The sequence below is a fragment of the Silurus aristotelis genome (assembly GCF_946808225.1).
Source record: "Silurus aristotelis genome assembly, chromosome: 2".
In the NCBI taxonomy this organism is placed as follows: domain Eukaryota; kingdom Metazoa; phylum Chordata; class Actinopteri; order Siluriformes; family Siluridae; genus Silurus; species Silurus aristotelis.
Genome location: NC_139575.1, coordinates 28799205 through 28818078, shown reverse-complemented (window position 1 = coordinate 28818078; position 18874 = coordinate 28799205). Strand labels below are relative to the sequence as shown.

The 18874-nt window shown below is 35.8% G+C and overlaps 3 protein-coding genes and 1 long non-coding RNA gene across 7 annotated transcripts in view; 1 reads left to right on the top strand and 3 right to left on the bottom strand.

The window, feature by feature from the left end:
- Window positions 1–1517: 1517 nt before the first annotated feature.
- eif6 (eukaryotic translation initiation factor 6) lies at window positions 1518–8756 on the bottom strand. Of its 2 annotated transcripts, none has more exons than XM_083534548.1 (7): window positions 8624–8756; window positions 5750–5896; window positions 5560–5645; window positions 4247–4422; window positions 3830–4006; window positions 1972–2153; window positions 1518–1868 (listed from the first exon to the last, which is right to left on the bottom strand). In XM_083534548.1, exons 2-7 carry the CDS (start codon window positions 5854–5856, stop codon window positions 1859–1861), a joined length of 738 nt encoding a protein of 245 aa, XP_083390674.1. In that variant the 5' UTR covers window positions 5857–5896; window positions 8624–8756; the 3' UTR covers window positions 1518–1858. The 2 variants fall into 2 exon arrangements, with proteins under 2 accessions (XP_083390674.1, XP_083390675.1); XM_083534549.1 differs by having other exon boundaries at window positions 8465–8680.
- A 155-nt stretch (window positions 8757–8911) lies between these two features.
- LOC310722350 lies at window positions 8912–17644 on the top strand. 3 transcript variants are annotated; one of them, XR_014532335.1, is made up of 3 exons: window positions 8912–9057; window positions 9282–9477; window positions 10694–17644. It is a non-coding gene; the product is annotated as an uncharacterized lncRNA (long non-coding RNA). The 3 variants fall into 3 exon arrangements; XR_014532336.1 differs by having other exon boundaries at window positions 8917–9057; window positions 9346–9477; XR_014532337.1 differs by lacking the exon at window positions 8912–9057 and having other exon boundaries at window positions 9064–9477.
- LOC310722064 (oxidative stress-responsive serine-rich protein 1-like) overlaps window positions 9482–18874 on the bottom strand; it is a 190834-nt gene continuing 181441 nt past the window's right edge. Inside the window, exon 5 of the transcript XR_014532292.1 lies at window positions 9482–10117. The gene's annotated coding sequence lies outside the window, so the exon portion shown is untranslated. The remainder of the gene's footprint in view (window positions 10118–18874) is intronic.
- mmp24 (matrix metallopeptidase 24) overlaps window positions 12209–18874 on the bottom strand; it is a 33480-nt gene continuing 26814 nt past the window's right edge. Inside the window, exon 9 of the mRNA XM_083533153.1 lies at window positions 12209–18655. Coding sequence (XP_083389279.1) covers window positions 18318–18655 — 338 coding nt within the window. The 3' untranslated portion in view covers window positions 12209–18317. The remainder of the gene's footprint in view (window positions 18656–18874) is intronic.

Genomic DNA, 18874 nt, shown 5'->3' with positions numbered 1-18874 from the left:
AATTTTCCATGAATCTGCTCTATTAGCGATTAAAATATTACTTATGTAGTGAACGTTAGCTTGTTTACAATAGCTTGTAGCATAGTGCACTGACACTAACACACCAAAGCCGTTTCCCCATGCAGTGCTTTATTTGGGACGACTTGACATAATGTTAACTCAATTAGCATATTGTTTATCTGTGCATTTACTAAATGAGCACTGTGCTACATCCGAACTGACCCCACTGTATTTTTATAATCAGTTTCTATTCTGTTCTTAAGTGTCTAAATTAATTTTAACTAAAATGTTAAACTTTTTTTTAATTCCTTGTTTTGCTTTGTCATTGAACCTGAGAAAAACTTAAACTTAAAATAACCATAATGACGCAGTCTCCATGCTACAATAATAAAAGCAAAGTGTTTCACTGTGGGGACACTGTGTCTTTATAAGTACAATTTGACTGTATTATTTGTGTCCCCCTTCAAAAATTGCTCATGAGAAATTTTATATTTATTGTCCCCCCTATTGTTAAATGAAATTTACGCCCATCTATCTATCTATCTATCTATCTATCTATCTATCTATCTATCTATCTATCTATCTATCTATCTATCTATCTATCTATCTATCCATCCATCCAATATTAATATGACGTGAGGACCAGTTAACAGCTAAAACAGGTAGAAGTAATAACTACTTTTTACTTAAGTACATGTCAGAGCCAAGACTTCTTTACATTCACTTAAGTAAAAAGGTATAATCAGTACTTTAACTTTTACCAGAGTATTTTAAAACATGAGTATCTGTACTTCTACTTAAGTAATGGATGTGTGTACTTTTGCCACCTCTGATGAATCTATTTAATATACGAGTTTCACTTTTTGTATTGAATTGCTAAAATAAATCAACTTTTTAATGATGTTCTAATTTATTGAGATGCACCTGTATAATTCCAAAGGAACTGCAGTGCTGCATTTAAAAGGTTTGGGGACACTTTCCTACAGCATCTACAGAAGTAAAGAAAAGATTTTATTTAGAATCTAGTAGTGAAAGCAATAACATATTCTAAAGTATGGTCATCTGATAGATCAGCATTAGAGTAGGTCTGTAATAAAGGTGGGATTGATATTCTTAAAACATTTATAACTATAAATATTTAATTTTTTCCATTAACCACCTCTAGTTAATCACATGACAGCAAGTCATTGGGGGGCTGCAACTAATGATTTTGATTTATTAATTTTAATTTATCATTTATATTAAAAAAACTATGAATTAATTAAACTACACCATTTTCACATGATGATGATACAGTTTTTGCTCACCGTGCTGATGTTCATCCGTAACTTGGGATGCACACTTTTTCCTGCTGCCGGTTGACCCTCCATTTCACAAGCGGCTGTGTTTTATTACCATCACGCTAACCCGTAACTTCAGCAGCCCAACTAAACGGTAATGGCATTTGTTGACAATTTCATTATCGATTAGTTGTTGCAGCCCTAAATCATTGGTTAACATATTACCAGTGAACTAGATTCTTTTAATAAACTTTATTGGTTTGTAATGAGGAAATTACAATGTTAAGCAACAATTCTGCAAACATCTGTGGGTTTGTTGACTTTTTTTTTTATTTTTTATTTTTTTTATGAGACCATGTTATATACTGACAATGAAAGTGACAAAACATTTCAAGCAATATAGTAAGCTTGCATTTTGTACTTAAGCTAAGATTTACATCAGTTTATACAGTACAAAAGCTTGTTAATATTTCTCGAGATGTGACCAAGAAGAGACGTAAATTTTGATCTTGATGGTGAAGTCCACATTCTGGTCTGTATTCAAACCATTTCCAAAGTGTTTTAAACCCATTCCAAATCTATGTGAGGCTGGAACAAAAAAATTAAAACAAAATATTTCAATTAGCACTAAGCACAAGTATTACTTTTTGCATAGAGCCATAATTCTAAATGCTAAATACATGTTTTGTACCTGTCAATGAGCGAGTCCCTCATATTGGTGGCTATGGTGCTTGGTTGAGTCTCACTCAGCCTAAACACACTCTCAATGACCGACAGCTCAGTGCTCGTTGTATCCAAACCACAGAAGGCACACCAGTCGTTCACCACCATCCCAGCAGCAATCACCTCACTGCCACGGTTTACAGTTCCAGCCTAAAACAAGAGCCAAATTAATAATGAGTAGCATTAACCAAAATAAAAACAGATTAATACATACAGATATTTCTATTTAAATAAAAAAAAGACAAAAGTAAATTTCAGCAACCATTTTAGTATACATAAGGGACAATACTATTTAATATAAAACTTGGATATATTTTAGTCAGCTTGTATAGCAGTACAGATTTACTGTCCTCTAAAAATAACTCAACATGCAGCCATTAGTCAAAATAACTGCCAACAAAAGTGAGAACACCCTAAGTGATAACAGCTGTATGTCGTTTAACCGTGCAAAGCCACGTCTTATTCATCATGTTTATGTTTTTGTCTGCTTGACAGGACCATACAAATTTGTGTATCTTGTATTAGAGCAGTTAAAATTTGGTGCTTTGAGTAATTCTCTCATACTGACCACTGGATGTTCAACATGGCACCTCATGGAGAAGAACTCTGAGGATTTGAGAATTAGAAGTGTTGGCCCTATGCTATAAGAAGATCTTTATCACCTTGAAACTGAGTGACAGTACAGTGGCAAGGGTCATACAGAGGATTTCCAAGATGTGTTCCACTTGGATCAGGCCTCGGAAGGGTCAATCGTGCGTCATGTGCAGATGCGGTTTAAAAAAAACAGACGCATGAGTGCTGCCAGCATTGCTTTAGAGGTTGCAGAAGCAGAAGGTCTGCTTGTCAGTGTTCAGTCTATACGCCACTCTGCAATAAGTCGGTTTGTGTGGCCGTCGTCCCAGAAGGAAGCCTCTTCTGAAGCTGGCTCACAAGAAACCTGCAAACAGTTTGCTGAAGACAACCAGTCCAAGATCATGAATTACTGAAAGTATTTCCTGTGTTCTGATGACACAAAGATAAACTTGTGTGGCTTAGATGATGTCCAGCATGTGTGAGGAGTACCAAGAAAATTGTGTCTTGCCTACAGTCAAGCATGGCGGTGGTAGCATCATGATCTGGGGCTGCATTAGTGCTGCTGGTACTGGGGAGCTGTGGTTCATTGAGGGAAACATGGATTTCAACATGTACTGTGACATTCTAAAGCAGAAAATGAAGCCCTCCCTCCAGAAACTGAATGGCAGTTTTCCAACATATTAATGACCCCAAACACACCGCCAAGATGACAACTGCCTTGCTGAGGGTGACTGAGTGGCCGAGTAAGTCTCTGGCAACCTCAAGTGGAAGGTGGGGAAGCGCCATGTGTCTAATACTCAGCAGCTCAGTGATGTCATTATAGAGAAGTGGAAGAGGATCCCAGCAACAACCTGTGCAGCTCTGGTGAATTCCATGCACAGGAGGATTTAAGGCAGTGATTGATAAGGGTGCTTACTCAAAATATTGACACTTCATTTAGGGTGTACTCACTTTTGTTGGCAGTTATTTTGACAATAATGACTGTATGTTGAGTTCTTTTCAGAAGACAGTAAATCTGTACAGCTATAGAAACAGCACATTGACTAAAATATATCAAATTTTCATTTCTATTGTATTGTCCCTTGAGAAGTTCTACTAAAATGGTTGCTGAAATGTGCTGAAATTTGTGAGGCACTACATATAAAAGCTACAAATGCAAAATTGATTTAATAATTGTAAATATGCATTGAGGACAATGTAACACAGTGTATGTATTAGATTTATATGCGAGTTTCAGAAAGCTATTTACTCACAACTAGAGGCACTTGCAGAAGTGATGAAAGCTCATCTTGATCTTCAATAGAGGTTTTTGGGTGTACAAGGCCTCCCTGGTTACTGAAGGCACAGTAACTACCCACAAGCACCTGCTCAGCCACCGTCTGCCTGAACACCTCCACTTTAAGAGTGTCAGCCAGTATCTCTTCTGTCTCCTGTGTAACACAGTGGGCGTTAATTGCACTGGGAAATATGTCACAGCACACCACATTTAATTAAATACCCACAATGTTGGTCAGTAAGTAGAAAATATGACAATTACTTATAACACATATCAACATGGTATAGTAAAAACTAAAACCTTTTAGAGGTTTTCCATACGCAAATTCTGAACAATATCAATCAAGTATTGATTAATTTTTTTTTTTGTTTTTAAGCTCAATAATTATTCTGACCCTGTCAAGGTCTGGGTGAACCAGAGCTACATAGTCATTACAAGCGACGACATTTCCAAGAGCAGACAGTCGTTCCTCCACTCTCTGAATGCGCACAGCTTCTGGCAAGCTGTTCCTCATGTGCTGCAGCTCCTGATCTGTCGTGTTGTTGGGCACGAGGAGTCCATGCCGGTTTCCTAGAAAGAAAAGATTTCCAGCAAAAATCAGGGCACAGATAAACATGAATTTAGTTTAAACATTTGCTGGTAATTAAATTCCAAAAATGAGCAATGGAGATGTCTGGGTCAGAATAATTAACACCACAAGTGTAATCTAATGACTGGGCATGATTTTTCTGGGGAATAAATGCTCAGTATAGTACAGCACTGAAGAAGGATTGGATGGTCAAAAAATTTATTGAATGTCAGGTACTTTAGCCATGTACAGATCGTTTCAGAGTTGCGATGTCTTTGATAGGCATACACGTGTCTACTGTATAACTTATGCAGTGATCACATCAAGCATTATATTGTGGGAATAGTATGATCTCCGTGACTAACCATGTCATGGTTATTGGTGCCAGATGGAGTTTAGATAAGATCACCACATAAACGTGCAGGTATCCCTGATAAAGTGAAGGTGAGTGTATACCCACTTCAGATTTTTTACTACATTTATTAGATCATAAATTACATAGGCTGCAATCATCAAGGCAATTGTGAAAACTTTAAAGTACTCCAGACAAATCCCAGTTAAGAGAATAATTTAGAACACCTGCCTAAAACACTCACTGCTGCTGAGGTATGACTCTACATGAACAGCCTACAGATACATGAGTATTATAAAGTGGTGAGCTCAAAAATCATGAAGATGTTTAATGTCTATACTTTATAACAGTTTGCTACAATGGCTTAAGCCATAAACACTTCATGCATTCAAGTGTCCATCAGTAAAATGTTTGGATGAAATTATAATGAAATGGACATTTGGGGGTCACCCAGATGAGGATGTGTTCTCTTGAGTAGGGTTCCTAAGAAGGTTGCTTCTCATATTATCTCCTTTTTATAGTCACCACGGGCTTACTCAATAGGGGTAAACTTGGGGACTAACTTATGAAAATGTAAATTTTTCATTTGTGTGCTATAAAAAATAAATCTGAATTGCATTTCATTATACAACCAGGTTTGACTGAATAGGACATACAGAAGACAGCAATTCTCTGAAAATGCCAAAGCAGGGACAATATTTTTCACAAGAAATATCGGTATTAATTTACACTATTTACCAGCAAAAACAGCAGATGTCTAATGTCAGTTATAAAGTTCCAAACCTACCCACACACATCCTTCCGATGATCCGGCATCCTGCTATAGACGCATGCACCACTGGGATTGTTTCTGATAGCTCGCCTTCAAAGACACTGTAAAGATTGATCTCCATTTACTTCCAACACAGACTTATGTGCAACACCTATGTTACAATTGAAATTACATGTAGCCATTTACTGACTGATGCAGAACTTACCTGTAGAAGTTTTCTGAGCCTCCGATTGCCACTAAGCAGTAAGTGTTGGTGAGCTTGGCAAAGCAACCAATTTCATTGTTCTTCTCAAAGGATGCTCTGACTGCCATTTTTGAGTGAGAACTGCAACCGGATAAATCTGACCAGAAACTGTGGAACAGTGTGGTTGGTAAGTAAAAATAAAACCTTTTAACTGTACTTAATTAAACAGAAAGCGGCATAGCTACTGTCAAAACGCAACCATAATGCTATGAAGGTCTTTGTTATTTCTCATGCTATATGCTCCCTCATGCATATGGGGACCACAATACTCAAACTTTACAGACAGAACAAGAACGTCTAATCTTTTACAAAGGCTGGTCTCTAAAAAAATCTTTATTTAAAAAAAATAAATAGAATACATAGCATTGTGTAGTGAATGCTTCAAATCATGATGTTCTGTAGCTGATATACAGACACACACACACACACATATATATATATATATATATACACACACACACACAGGCCACTTTATTAGGTACACCTGTCCAAATTTCTAAATCAGCCAATCACATGGCAGAATGGGGAACAAAGGTGATTTAAGTGACTTTGAACGTGGCATGGTTGTTGGTGCCAGACGGGCTGGTCTGAGTATTTCAGAAACTGCTCATCTACTGGGATTTTCACGCACAACCATCTCTAGGGTTTACAGAGAATGGTCCGAAAAAGAGAAAATATCCAGTGAGCGGCAGTTCTGTGGGCGCAAATGCCTTGTTGATGCCAGAGGTCAGAGGAGAATGGCCAGACTGGTTCGAGCTGATAGAAAGGCAACAGTAACTCAAATAACCTCTCGTTACAACCGAGGTATGCAGAAGAGCATCTCTGAACGCACAACACGTCGAACCTTGAGACGGATGGGCTATAGCAGCAGAAGACCACACCGGGTGCCACTCCTGACAGCTAAGAACAGGAAACCAAAATTAGACAATAGAAGATTGGAAAAACGTTGCCTGGTCTTATGAGTCTCGATTTCTGCTGCGACATTCGGATGGTAGGGTCAGAATTTGGCGTCAACAACATAAAAGCATGGATCCATCCTGCCTTGTTTCAACGGTTCAGGCTGGTGGTGGTGTAATGGTGTGGGGGATATTTTCTTGGCACACTTTGGGCCCATTAGTACCAATTAAACATCGTGTCAATGCCACAGCCTACCTGAGTATTGTTGCTGACCATGTCCATCCCTTTATGACCACAGTGTACCCATCGCCTGATGGCTACTTCCAGCAGGATAACGCGCCATGTCATAAGGCGCAAATCATCTCAGACTGGTTTCTTGAACATGACAATGAGTTCACTGTGCTCAAATGGCCTCCAAAGTCACCAGATCTCAATCCAATAGAGCACCTTTGTGATGTGGTGGAACGGGAGATTCGCATCATGGCTGTGCAGCCGACAAATCTGCAGCAACTGCGTGATGCTATCATGCCAAAATGGACCAAAATCTCTGAGGAATGTTTCCAGTACCTTGTTGAATCTATGCCACAAAGGATTAAGGCAGTTCTGAAGGCAAAATGGGGTCCAACCCGGTACTAGTAAGGTATACCTAATAAAGTGGCCAGTGAGTGTACATATGTGTGTGTGTGTGTGTGTGTGTGTGTATATATATATATATATATATATATATATATATATATATATATATATATATATATATATAGAGAGAGAGAGAGAGAGAGAGAGAGAGAGAGAGAGAGAGAGAGAGAGAGAGAGAGAGAGAGAGAGAGAGAGAGAGAGAGAGAGAGTATTCTGCATTCTATACATGGACTAAAAAAATACTAGCCCAATTTCTAGTTGCCTTTATAAGTAACCATTGTGGTGTTAAAGTAATTAAAGCTGAATATATACAACCCTAATTCAGAAACATTTGCTGTGTAAAATCTTAATAAAAAAAAAAAAACTGAACCAAAATTAGAAAACATTTTTGCATTTTTGAATTTGATGGCTACAACACATCTCAAATAGCAAAGCCTTCCCTGAAAAAGATAAACTCTAAAGCTCTCTTTCAGTATTGATGGTGTTTTTCCAGATGTGCAAGCTGTTTATTCCATAGGCACTAAAGCATGTTGGAGATGCAGGTTTTGAATCGAGCGATAAAAAGCCGAATGGTCCCCCATCTGCTCTTTAGTCTGGAGGACAGTGTTCATGGTTTCTAAAATGTCCATAGATTGGTTTGACTGACACACACACACACACACACACACACACACATATATATATATATATATATATATATATATATAAAATGTGTGTGTATATGTGTATATATATATACATATATACACATATACACACATTATATATATATACATATATATACATTATATATATATATATATATATATATATATATATATATATATATATATATATATATACATTATATATATATATATATATATATATATATATATATATATATATATATATAATGTATATATATGTATATATATATAATGTGTGTATATGTGTATATATGTATATATATATACACATATACACACACATTTTATATATATATATATATATATATATATATATATATATATATATATATATATATATATATATATATATATACACTGTATAGTTTCTAAGCAGACTGTCAGAAAGACTGGTTTTAATTTCGTCTTTGTCAGTCGGTATTTTGATTCAGATTTTGATGAAACGCAAACTCACAAGTAATTCGCAAGTAGCCAGCAAGCTAACGGGTCGGGAAACTATTGCCTTTAGCGGTTGTTCCAAACGTTTTCTTATAATTTCTTGTGGCGCCTCATATACACAGACTTGCGTGTAGATAAAAAAAAACAAAAAACGTTTTTTATCAATTATATTTACCACACAGCGCCCGGATCTTCGTGAAAATCGTGGACTCTTGTGACCCACGTGTTCACTTCCGCAACAACCCCCTTTACGTAACCACGTTCGGGGGATTCAATGAAATGTTGCCAGATCCGCTGTTTTCAATGGTGTTGCGTTTACTTTCCTCAACTACTGTGTTTTGTCTCTGGTTAAATAGTTGATGCGTTAAGCCACTGGTAACGGATTTCCATCCATATATATTTCGTTTTTGTGACAATAGCTGTAATACTGTAACATACTTACTTGGCTTAATAACTATGTATACCCTTTTTATATGCTACTGGACTACTATTGATTGGCCATTAATTTGCCTGGGACTCACTGGCTGAATGTTCTCAGGCGTGGCAACCCTGCCTACGCATCCCGCAGTGAATGATGGGATATGTCCCTGTTTTGTCGTAATGACCAAGGTATGTTGTTATTTCTTTAGTCAACCAAAGAAACAAAATATTTACTCACGAGTTTGCCTTAGGACAAGGCTTAAAGCATTATTATTGTTAATTCTTTACTCATATTATATTAAATCGTGTTTGTAATTAAATTTTATAATATCTTGTTTCACTGGTTACATTAAATGAATATAATATTTGAATATAATTACCCCACCCCTCCAAAAAAAAAAAAAAAAACACAGCAACCACACCACTACCACCATAGCAACCACTCATCATAGTGACGCTGATTTGTCAACCAATCAGGTTGAAAGGGTCGTATGACGTCATTTGTAAGTCATTGATTAGCTCACCACATGTTCAACGAGCGTCACTGCAGCAGCACGGTTTCTGCCTGGAAACACAGCGAGCGAACCGGAGAGGGTGATCAAGACGTAAGTAAGTGTGTGTGTGTGTGTGTGTGTGTGTGTGTGTGTGTGTGTGTGTGTGTGTGTGTGTGTGTGTGTGTGTGTGTGTGTGTGTGTGAGAGAGAGAGAGAGAGAGAGAGAGAGAGAGATATGCACCCAGGCTACTTGTATACTTCTCTTGTGTAATTATGGTTATAAAATCAAGTAAGTACAGTAATTGAATCTGTGACTTGATCAGACCGTCTTTGAAAATAAACGTACTATAATTGGCAATGGACTGATATTTATTATTAGTTTTCTCCACATGGGGGTGACACTGAGAATTATAGAGGTCAAGTTCCTACTCTCCCCTTTTAAGCTACAAATATTGCCATATCTTACAGTTTATTAGATAATTTAATCTAAACTCTTTAAATTAAGTTGTTTTTGTATAGGTCTTTTTAATAATGGACATTGTCCCAAAGCAGCTCTAAAGAGATAAACAGGTTATAAAATTAGTCAGTAGGAGTAAGACAGGGTACATGTGTATAAATGAGAGGGAGGGCAGTGGAGTGGTGCAGTTGCAGGGAGAAGAGGTGGAGAAGGTGGAGGAGTTCAGGTACCTGAGGTCAACAGTGCAAAGTAATGGAGAGTGTGTTAGAGAAGTAAAGAAAAGAGTGCTGTGGTGGGACCTGCGATGTTGTATGGTTTAGAGACAGTAGCATTGAGTAAAAGACAGGAGGTGGAGCTGGAGGTAGCAGAGCTGAAGATGTTGAGGTTTTCATTAGGAGTGATGAGGATGGACAGGTTCAGAAATGAGTTTATTAGAGGGTCTGTGCTTGTAGGAAGGTTTATAGACAAGGTGAGGGAGGCGAGATTGAGATGGTTGGGACATGTGCAGAGGAAGGTCATGAGGTGTATCGGTAGGAAATGCTGTGGATGGAGGAAAAGAGGAAGAGCAAGGAAGAGGTTTATGGATCTGGTGAAGGAAGACATGCAGGTAGTTGGTGTGTGTGTGTGGGGGGGGGGGGGGGGGGGTATGGGGCGGGATGATCCGCTGTGGTGACCCCTAAAGGAAGCATCCTAAGGAAGAACTCCCTGTGATGGTATGAGGATTCAAAAAGGAACCAATTCACATTTGGGTGGCATTGAATGTCTATTGATTATAGTTCTATCATTGATAAGGGGTGCCTAAACATTGTAACTGTTGATGTTAATTACTAACCAAATCTTCACACAATCTAACGTTTAGATCTCTTCTTCTGCAGTCATGGATAAAAGTTCCAGTCCCTCAGATAACAGTAAGGAGAATCAGTGCTGTCCGTCATCCCAAGGAAATGAAGCAAAAGTCACACCGGATCTGAAAAAAGAAACCAGCAGTAATTTAGAGGGAGAAGCAACTGAACTTCCTCAGTGCAAAATGGGTTGCAAGAAAGTAGATGACATGAGCTTCATGATATCATGTACAAACTGGTACTAAGGGCATGTGATATATGATCACTTCAGTGTGGGGTGCAGTGATGTTCATCAGTAAAGTAAATGTATTATACTGTGTAAATGTAATGGGAATATTCTAACTTTGGCACCTGCATCCTCCACAATGCCATCTGAATAACTCATGATTGTGAATATAATGCAATCTAATTAAGAGAAATGTAGCATAATTTAGTTCCTCAGACTGTCTAGCTCTGTCATGTTCTAATATGTCTGTTCTGCTCATTTAAATAAATCTCCAATGCTTCGAAATAAATGAAAAATGACATCCTCATGGTGACTGTGTTATAGCTGCTCTACATAAATCAATTTTGTGTTCCATATTCGTTGTTTCCACTACACTGGAATTCTTAATATGACATTTTGTTTAGATGTATTTGCCAACAGAAAAAGCTGACTTATCATTTTTAATTGAATTCATGGTCACTGTATATGTGGTAACATCCCTCTTTGTGAGACAGGAGCAGACCCTGTTGAAGTCTTCTGCTATTGGAGCCCGTTAATTTGTTGTGCATTTGGAGAAGTTCTTTTGATCACCGTGGTTGTAATGGATAATTATTTGAGTTACCTGCATGTTTTGTTGATTTATTACGCATTATTAGGCATTGTGTTGCTGCCATGTGATTGGCTGTTGTGTGACAATGTGATATGTGCAGGTGTTCCTCTTAAATTGGTTGGTGTGTTACAAAGTAATCCATAGTTGATAATCAGAATTTCAGGACACACAAAGCTTATTTTAGTTATTTTAGTTCTTGTAAATAGTAGAGAATTTAGCCATAAATACAAGTTTTATGTGTATAGAACTTTTACTAATGGACATATTAACCAAAGCAGCTTTACAACCAAAGCAGCTTTACATAGATACATAGGTTATAAAAATATGAATTTATATGATAGTGCCTATAAGTTTGATGAAGCCCATAATTTGATCTCGAAGTTTATCCCTAATGTGCAAATCAGTGTTGACAGTGGCAAGGAAAACTCCCAGAGATACTAAGAATCCTTAATTCAAAAGGGAATCCATACTCATCTGGGTGGCAGCCATTGTCCATTTTTAATTTAGTTTTATTTGTATATTGGTTTGGTACAGTGGTGTGGAAAAGTGTTTGCCCCCTTTCTGATTTCTTATTTTTTTGCATGTATTTCTGATCAAACAAATTCAAATATTGGTAAAACTGAATATTTGAATTAGTTTGATGATGAACTAAGTATTTCTAAAGCACTGCAAATGCACATGTAATTACACATAACAAGCAACATCACATATAGAAGAAAGTATTCAGTGACAATTACTGATCATTTTTGCTTTTATTGAAATTTTGTTAATAAGACATGAAGATGATGTTAGATACACCTTATAGAACTTCAAATCAAACAAAAACAGATTAATCTTGCAAATGAAGCTTAAATAGTGTTCGTTTAAGACTATTTAAAATGTCAGTCATTGATAGGAAGGACATCCTTGTATACGATGCGTAAAATTATGTGCTACTCTTAAAGAGTGAGAGAAAACAAAATACAAAAGTCCTCTGTTAACTGTTGTATTTACATGATCCATGCATGAGGCTGAGCAACAATGACCCAGAAATAAGACAATATCAAAAAGCCGTACAGACAGATTCTCTGTTGTTTGGTCTAAATAACTTTTTTTTTTGTCATAAATTCATTCAATAAAGCAAATGTATATGTACATTAAATACACTGATACTTAAAAAAAAATCTAACAAATAACTTTAAAGCTTCATCAGATAAAATTTCAGTTGTAATTAATCATTTTGTAGACAAAGAACATAAATCAATTAGTGTAAAGTTCTAAACAAGCTCTGATATGTTTGTTCGCCCTCTTTGTTTATTGTTAGTCTCTTAAAAGGAGTACAGAAACTAAAGGCAACAGCAGGTGAGGTTAAGAGTGGCTGTCATCCAGTGTCACCATCACACCATAAAATGAGGCAATATCAGCAGAGAATATTCATATCCCCACTTTTTGTTTGACTTCCCAGAACTATCCTGTATTGGCATGGCTTCACCTTTACTTAAAACTAACTTTTCTATAGAAATTATAGATACATTAAGAAATTCCTTTCATAAAAATTATATTTTAAAGTCATCATTCGAATCTCCAGTGGTGCTTTCAGAACCTTTCTAGCAGCGGGACCAAGAGTAGCACAGAAGTAGGGATGGGGGCATTAATGAACATTAAAACCTTATTATGAATCCAACTATCAGTCATATCCATACAGTCAAATCGCATGTGTGTGAGATATTTGACAAAATGAAATTTGGTCAATTTTAAAAGAGAGTTGTAAGTAAATCACACAAAATTTTAACAAATATGTTTGACCTCCTCTTCCTCTGTTTGTAGGAAATACTTTAGAGCTGAGTAAGTAGTGAGCAGTGTTTATTAAATAAGCCATAGACCATAAATGTGACCATAAAATGAATTTGAATGTTCTAAATATATATTTGATTAAATATACTTTAAATTAGATATAAATTGCAGAACAAGCAGCCATTTAGGATTTGCAATTAATTTAGCCATAGATTACAATAAGTAAGAAATAAAACACTGGATGATTGCATTAAACTACTTACTTATGAATTGTTTTCCTATAGCAGCACCCACTTTCAGGATTTAATCCTCTTCTACTACAGTGCTTTCTCACAATTATTGTTTTTAGTTATCGCTTATCCACTCATCAATCCCTCATCAACTTCTCATTTCTTGAATTAATGGTGAAGGATAATAAAGCAAAACGTTTGCCATGTTAGTGAAAAACAAAACACCATCCGTCAGGAACAGAACTAATTGCTTCATTCCAAAATATGCACTGAATTTACTACAATAATATTTTTTTTTACGACATTTTTCAATGACTATATGCTTTCTTTTTAAAATGGATTTAAAAAGAAAGCGTATAGTCATTGAAAAATGTATACTATATAAGTCCTTTTGAACTATATACACTATACACTATATAAGTCCTTTCGAAAGAAATGTAACTATAGAATGAATAATGTATTTTTAATGTTTTATTATAAACCTGTTTTATACAGTCAGAGCTGCTGTAAAATTGATCAACACCTCTTGACCAATCAGAATTAAGTATACAACAGCTTTGTGAAATAACATTAAATGAATCAGCCCATTAAATACTTTTTTTTTCTTTCTCCCTAACTATTAAACGTATCATAATTTACCCCATACATAAGATTGTCTTCTAAATTTTATTTATCAGCCTCAAATATTTATTTAACCAGTATATTGTATTGGAATAGAAGGCATGGATATCAAGTAGTATATGAGAAATAAATAATTTCATGCAATTCTCTCTCTCTCTCATCAGATAGAGATAGATAGATAATTTCTTCATCATATATTAGGATTTTTTTTTATGTCCTAATGTTCATAATGGAATGACCATGTATGTGTTCTCTTGTCCTTCTTCAATCAGAATATTCCTCTTATAGTTATGTCTTCACTCCATGACCACTTCATAATCAACTGAATCAATCCCAGGGATTTATTCATGTGTATATATACAAAAAAACCTGGAGATTTTATAAAAGTACGTGAAAAATTCGAGACTCACTTCTGTCCTACAGCTCTGCACGCAATTGGGCTTTTTTTTTGTTTTTTTATTCTTTAAACCTTATGCCAGTTGATCAGATAATTCAAAGTGGAGGAAGACAGTCAGCACAGTGTGTTCCATTTAAATTAATCTCATCCTGTACTTCCTGTAACTATAATATAGAACCCCTCCTTGCCACATTGCAGACTGGCACTGCCAGGTGCTCGATTCAAACTTTCATCGACAAGACAAAATGTCATTACTGAGCTCGTACTGTTCGTGTATCCACAGAAAAATTGCTCAGAATGTAAATTCTGAACGAAAACAATGTTTCGGTTATCATGCTCATCATCATTTACATTAAATTATGCAAAGTAAATTCAACTAAAATCGTTTTTGTAATTCATTGAATAAACTAGGCCATGACAAAGTTTAAAACGTGGCACCATGTCTTTAAGTAGGCCTAGACGCTGTCTTAAGGCAAACAAAGCAACAAAAAAATAATCAACAGTGGAGATGTTTGGAAGACAAGAACACAGGAAAACATTTCTCCCAGAAATATCTAACGTTAAAAGAATGTGTAGAACACAAAAACCTTGCAAACATTTACTTTCATTTATCAGATGCTTTTTTCCCTAAAGGGTCAAGGGGTATGAACCTTGTTTTCTCACTTGCAATCTTGGAAACTGTATTCAAAACCTTCCAGATAGTGTAACCTTTTATACAGAGCTTGGACTTTAAAAGAACATCCATATTAACAAACAAACATAAGCTGTATAACAACCTTCAAGTGCCCAATTCTAATATGGTACCAATACACCAGCTGTGGAGGCATAATGCACATTAATGCTGTAACTAGACAACTAGACTATGTACCAATAGTTACATTAAACCTGGGTGGAAAAAATTGCACCCAAAGACAGAATAAATATGAAGCCTCACACGCTATATTCATCCCTCAATTAACTAAGAACATATAAACCGAGTTTTATATGTATATTATGTGGGAGAAATGAAAAGCAACTAGAGTGGCACAAAAGTAGAGCAAAGAATGGCCAGCATCTAGATAATGTTACCATAGTGGCCATCATGTATATTGAAAAGGGTAGTTAGCTTTTCATCCATATGTATTTAGCTGCCATGTGACATAGCATGAGCCACATAGAAAAAAGAAAAAAGAAAAAAGAAAAAGTGTTTTAAGGGAAGCATGCACTGATCTTTTTCTGGTTGGTTGCCTTTGTGTGAAAACTAAAACTGGAAGAATATGGGTTAAAATATTTAAAAAAGAAACAATGAAAGAAAAGTACTTTTTCATTGTTAAAAATGGCTGTGGTCATATTTTTTAAAAGACCTCCATTTTGTCTAGGCTTGTAAGAGATTTAAAAAAAAAAAAAAAAAAAAAAAAAAAAAAAAAAAAAAGAGGTATTTTATTTACTGGGTTTTAACATGCCAGTTTGCCAATACATAATGCTTTTTTCATGCTTGATATCATTCTTAAAGAATTATTGGAGATGAAACAGAAACCCAAGTAAGACATATTCCAATAAAATCTTCATGTGTTGCAATTTCAGAGTAACACGTACCAAAATGACCCAACTAAAACAATGCAAAATGTACAATAAGCAGAAGCTCGTTCATTCCTCTTCAGTAACCTGCTTAAACCTCACACACATATTCATACAATCATTCACATCTAGGGGCAATTAAGTGTAGCATGTATATCAAATGGCAGCTAGACCTGGTTAACAACATTTTACTATTTTACAGGATATAAAGCTTCCTAAAAGTGGCCTTAGGACTTCTGCAAAAAAGTAACATAAAATTAGGTGAATGTAGATTATTTAGGATTAAAGTTTTATAGCACTGCAGAAGTACTGCACTGCTAGTTACAATGACCAATTAATGTCGTAGTTACTTTACACATAAAATGATAGAACTGAGCAGGAATGAACAAACCCAAAATATACACATTCTTGAAATGATTAACAAGATCACCACAACCCATACTTCCCACAGTTTGTTATGCAGTTGCAGTACAGTCAGTACCACATGCAAAATCCAGCATATTTGAAAAATAATTCTGCAATGTCTGCCTGTCACATTAAAAACTGGCCTGTTAGCCACTAAAATGTTTCAGGCCAAACAAATTTGCATATTCGTCAGGGGAGGTGCATTGCTGATATGATGTGACACCAACCGGTACATCAGTGAAAAACAAATCTATAAAATCTATAAAAACTCACCCAAAAGGGCACATAATAGTGCCTGTGCACTGCACTCAGATATAAGAAATAGTGGTGGCTTAGGACATCAGAATGGTTTTGAAGATGAATAATTGCTAATATTTAGCATCAATGATTAATATATGTACAATAGGCTGTCTGATCTATGGCATGCCACATTAGCAAAAATTTTAAAACTATAAACAAATGTGAAAACAGACTGCAGAAAACACACTCTGTGTCAAAGAGCTAACATATTAGTTTTATGTAACAGGAAGGAATTATAGGCATAAAAAAGTTTTCTTGAATTTTTCATGAAATGTTTTTGATTTTTTTTTTTATGCCTCCTCACTACACACACAAAAAAAAATCTCAACCTCAAGCAATACTGTACTTGTTCCTTTATGATACAACATAAAACTCTCTCTCCTGGGACTTACAGTGGGGTCCAAACATTTAAGACTACTATACTGATTTTACTCAGCATTACTTTCTTATTTAAATCAATAACTCTCATAACAAATTATATTATTGTCCCAACATTATTGAAAAGTATATAATAAATGAATGAGTTTCAGAGTTTCTTGGTAATTAGTAGGCCCCCTTTTAGCTTTGATTAGTGTGCACTTGAAATGGCATGGACTCCACAAATGTGTGCAAAATCTTATACTTCATTTAAAATCCAAAAAAATTTAATTTAATTTTAACGTTATAGTAGAAGAGCTTACACGTGAAGAAAATGTTATCTTTCGCACAAATTAATGAACTGTCACAAATTTGTTCCCATTTAAATAAGGGCCTAGAAGCAGTGAATATTAAATATTCACCATAATGTGTTAACATTTATAGTCTAAAATAGACATTTCATAATTCTGAATCCCTCTTTCTATATTATTTTCCAATGTTAAATAAAAAACAAAAAACAATAAAAAAATGTAGTCTCTAACTTTTGGACCCCACTATAGATATACTAATACAACGTTAATGCTTCTGTAATGCTTTAAAAAGTCAGATGTCCAAGATATGATAAAAGAATATAAGATACACAAATCCACCTTTTGTATTCTTTTCAACAGCCTTTCTACCTACGGTGTTATTCAAGTCTTAACAAAGAACCACATTTTGTTGTTTTTCAGACATATTCTTACAACAATTCTTTAAATTCCTGTACAGGTCCGGTGTTGAGCACTTATATAGGACATATATTTGCTGGCAGCTGACCATTGTTCCTCTTGTGTTCCTCGACATACGAAGGTAGGAATGCACTGTGGTGGTCCTCAGACTCCCAGGTTGTAAGAGAATAGGAAAGGGGTTTTTACAGTAGCAGTGTACAATGGTTAAGCTCCTGTCCCTGCAATCCACCGTTTAGTTAAAGCCTAGCAAACCAGTGCTTTTGGCTCTGTTTCTTTTTTATTTTAAAGATCTTTTAGATTTAAGTGTCAAAGTTTAGTTCCAGATGGAAAGACATAGACTCCACAATGTTTCAATCCTAACCTCTCGCATTACAATGCAGTAAACAGGCACTGGTTTTGTAGGTGCTTCTGAACATTGTCATGGTAGCCCTCACTAACAATTTCGTGTTTAACTTTGCAGTGTCCCCAAGTCTGTCATACCCATTCCTGCACTGGTTGTTTGTAGTAGGTCACAGGCTGAGGGACACTTTTGTTCTTAAACTGGAAGATGGTGTAAACAAGAACCAAGATGCACAAAGACAGAATGCATGGGATTACCACAGCAATAGCATTAACGTTGCTTGGCACATCATTTATGGCAACCATGATGTCGACATCGTCATGCGGGAGATGTCTGTCCTTGTTCTTCTTCATTTCTGTTTGGTCACAACCCATCCAATCCTTAAGAATGGACTTTGGGTAGCCAGGTTCCACTGTAAGCTTCTGGTTGTCAAACTTCCAGTAGTCCTTTCCTTTGTAGAAGTAAGTGTGAACTGGATAAAGGATAAAAAAATTCAGAAAAAAAACCTGAATTAAAATCATAATGTATGTGCACTCCTGGGCAAAGAAATGCGGTCAAGCCTGAATGTTTTTAGTTCAGTGGTCCCCAACCTTTTTTGCGCCACGGACCGGATTAATGTCTGACAATTTTTCACAGACCGGCCTTTAAGGTGTAAATACAAAGTATAAATACAAAATAATATGGCCGGCAT

Excerpts from the sequence above, each read along its gene's own strand:
- eif6 (XM_083534548.1), bottom strand. The coding sequence starts at position 5,856 with ATGGCAGTCAGAGCATCCTTTGAGAAGAACAATGAAATTGGTTGCTTT. Across the intron at positions 4,007-4,246 it reads TTCACCCAGACCTTGACAGG|GAGACAGAAGAGATACTGGC; the intron begins GTCAGAATAATT and ends TGTGTTACACAG. Across the intron at positions 2,154-3,829 it reads TTCTGCAAGTGCCTCTAGTT|GCTGGAACTGTAAACCGTGG; the intron begins GTGAGTAAATAG and ends CTCTTGTTTTAG.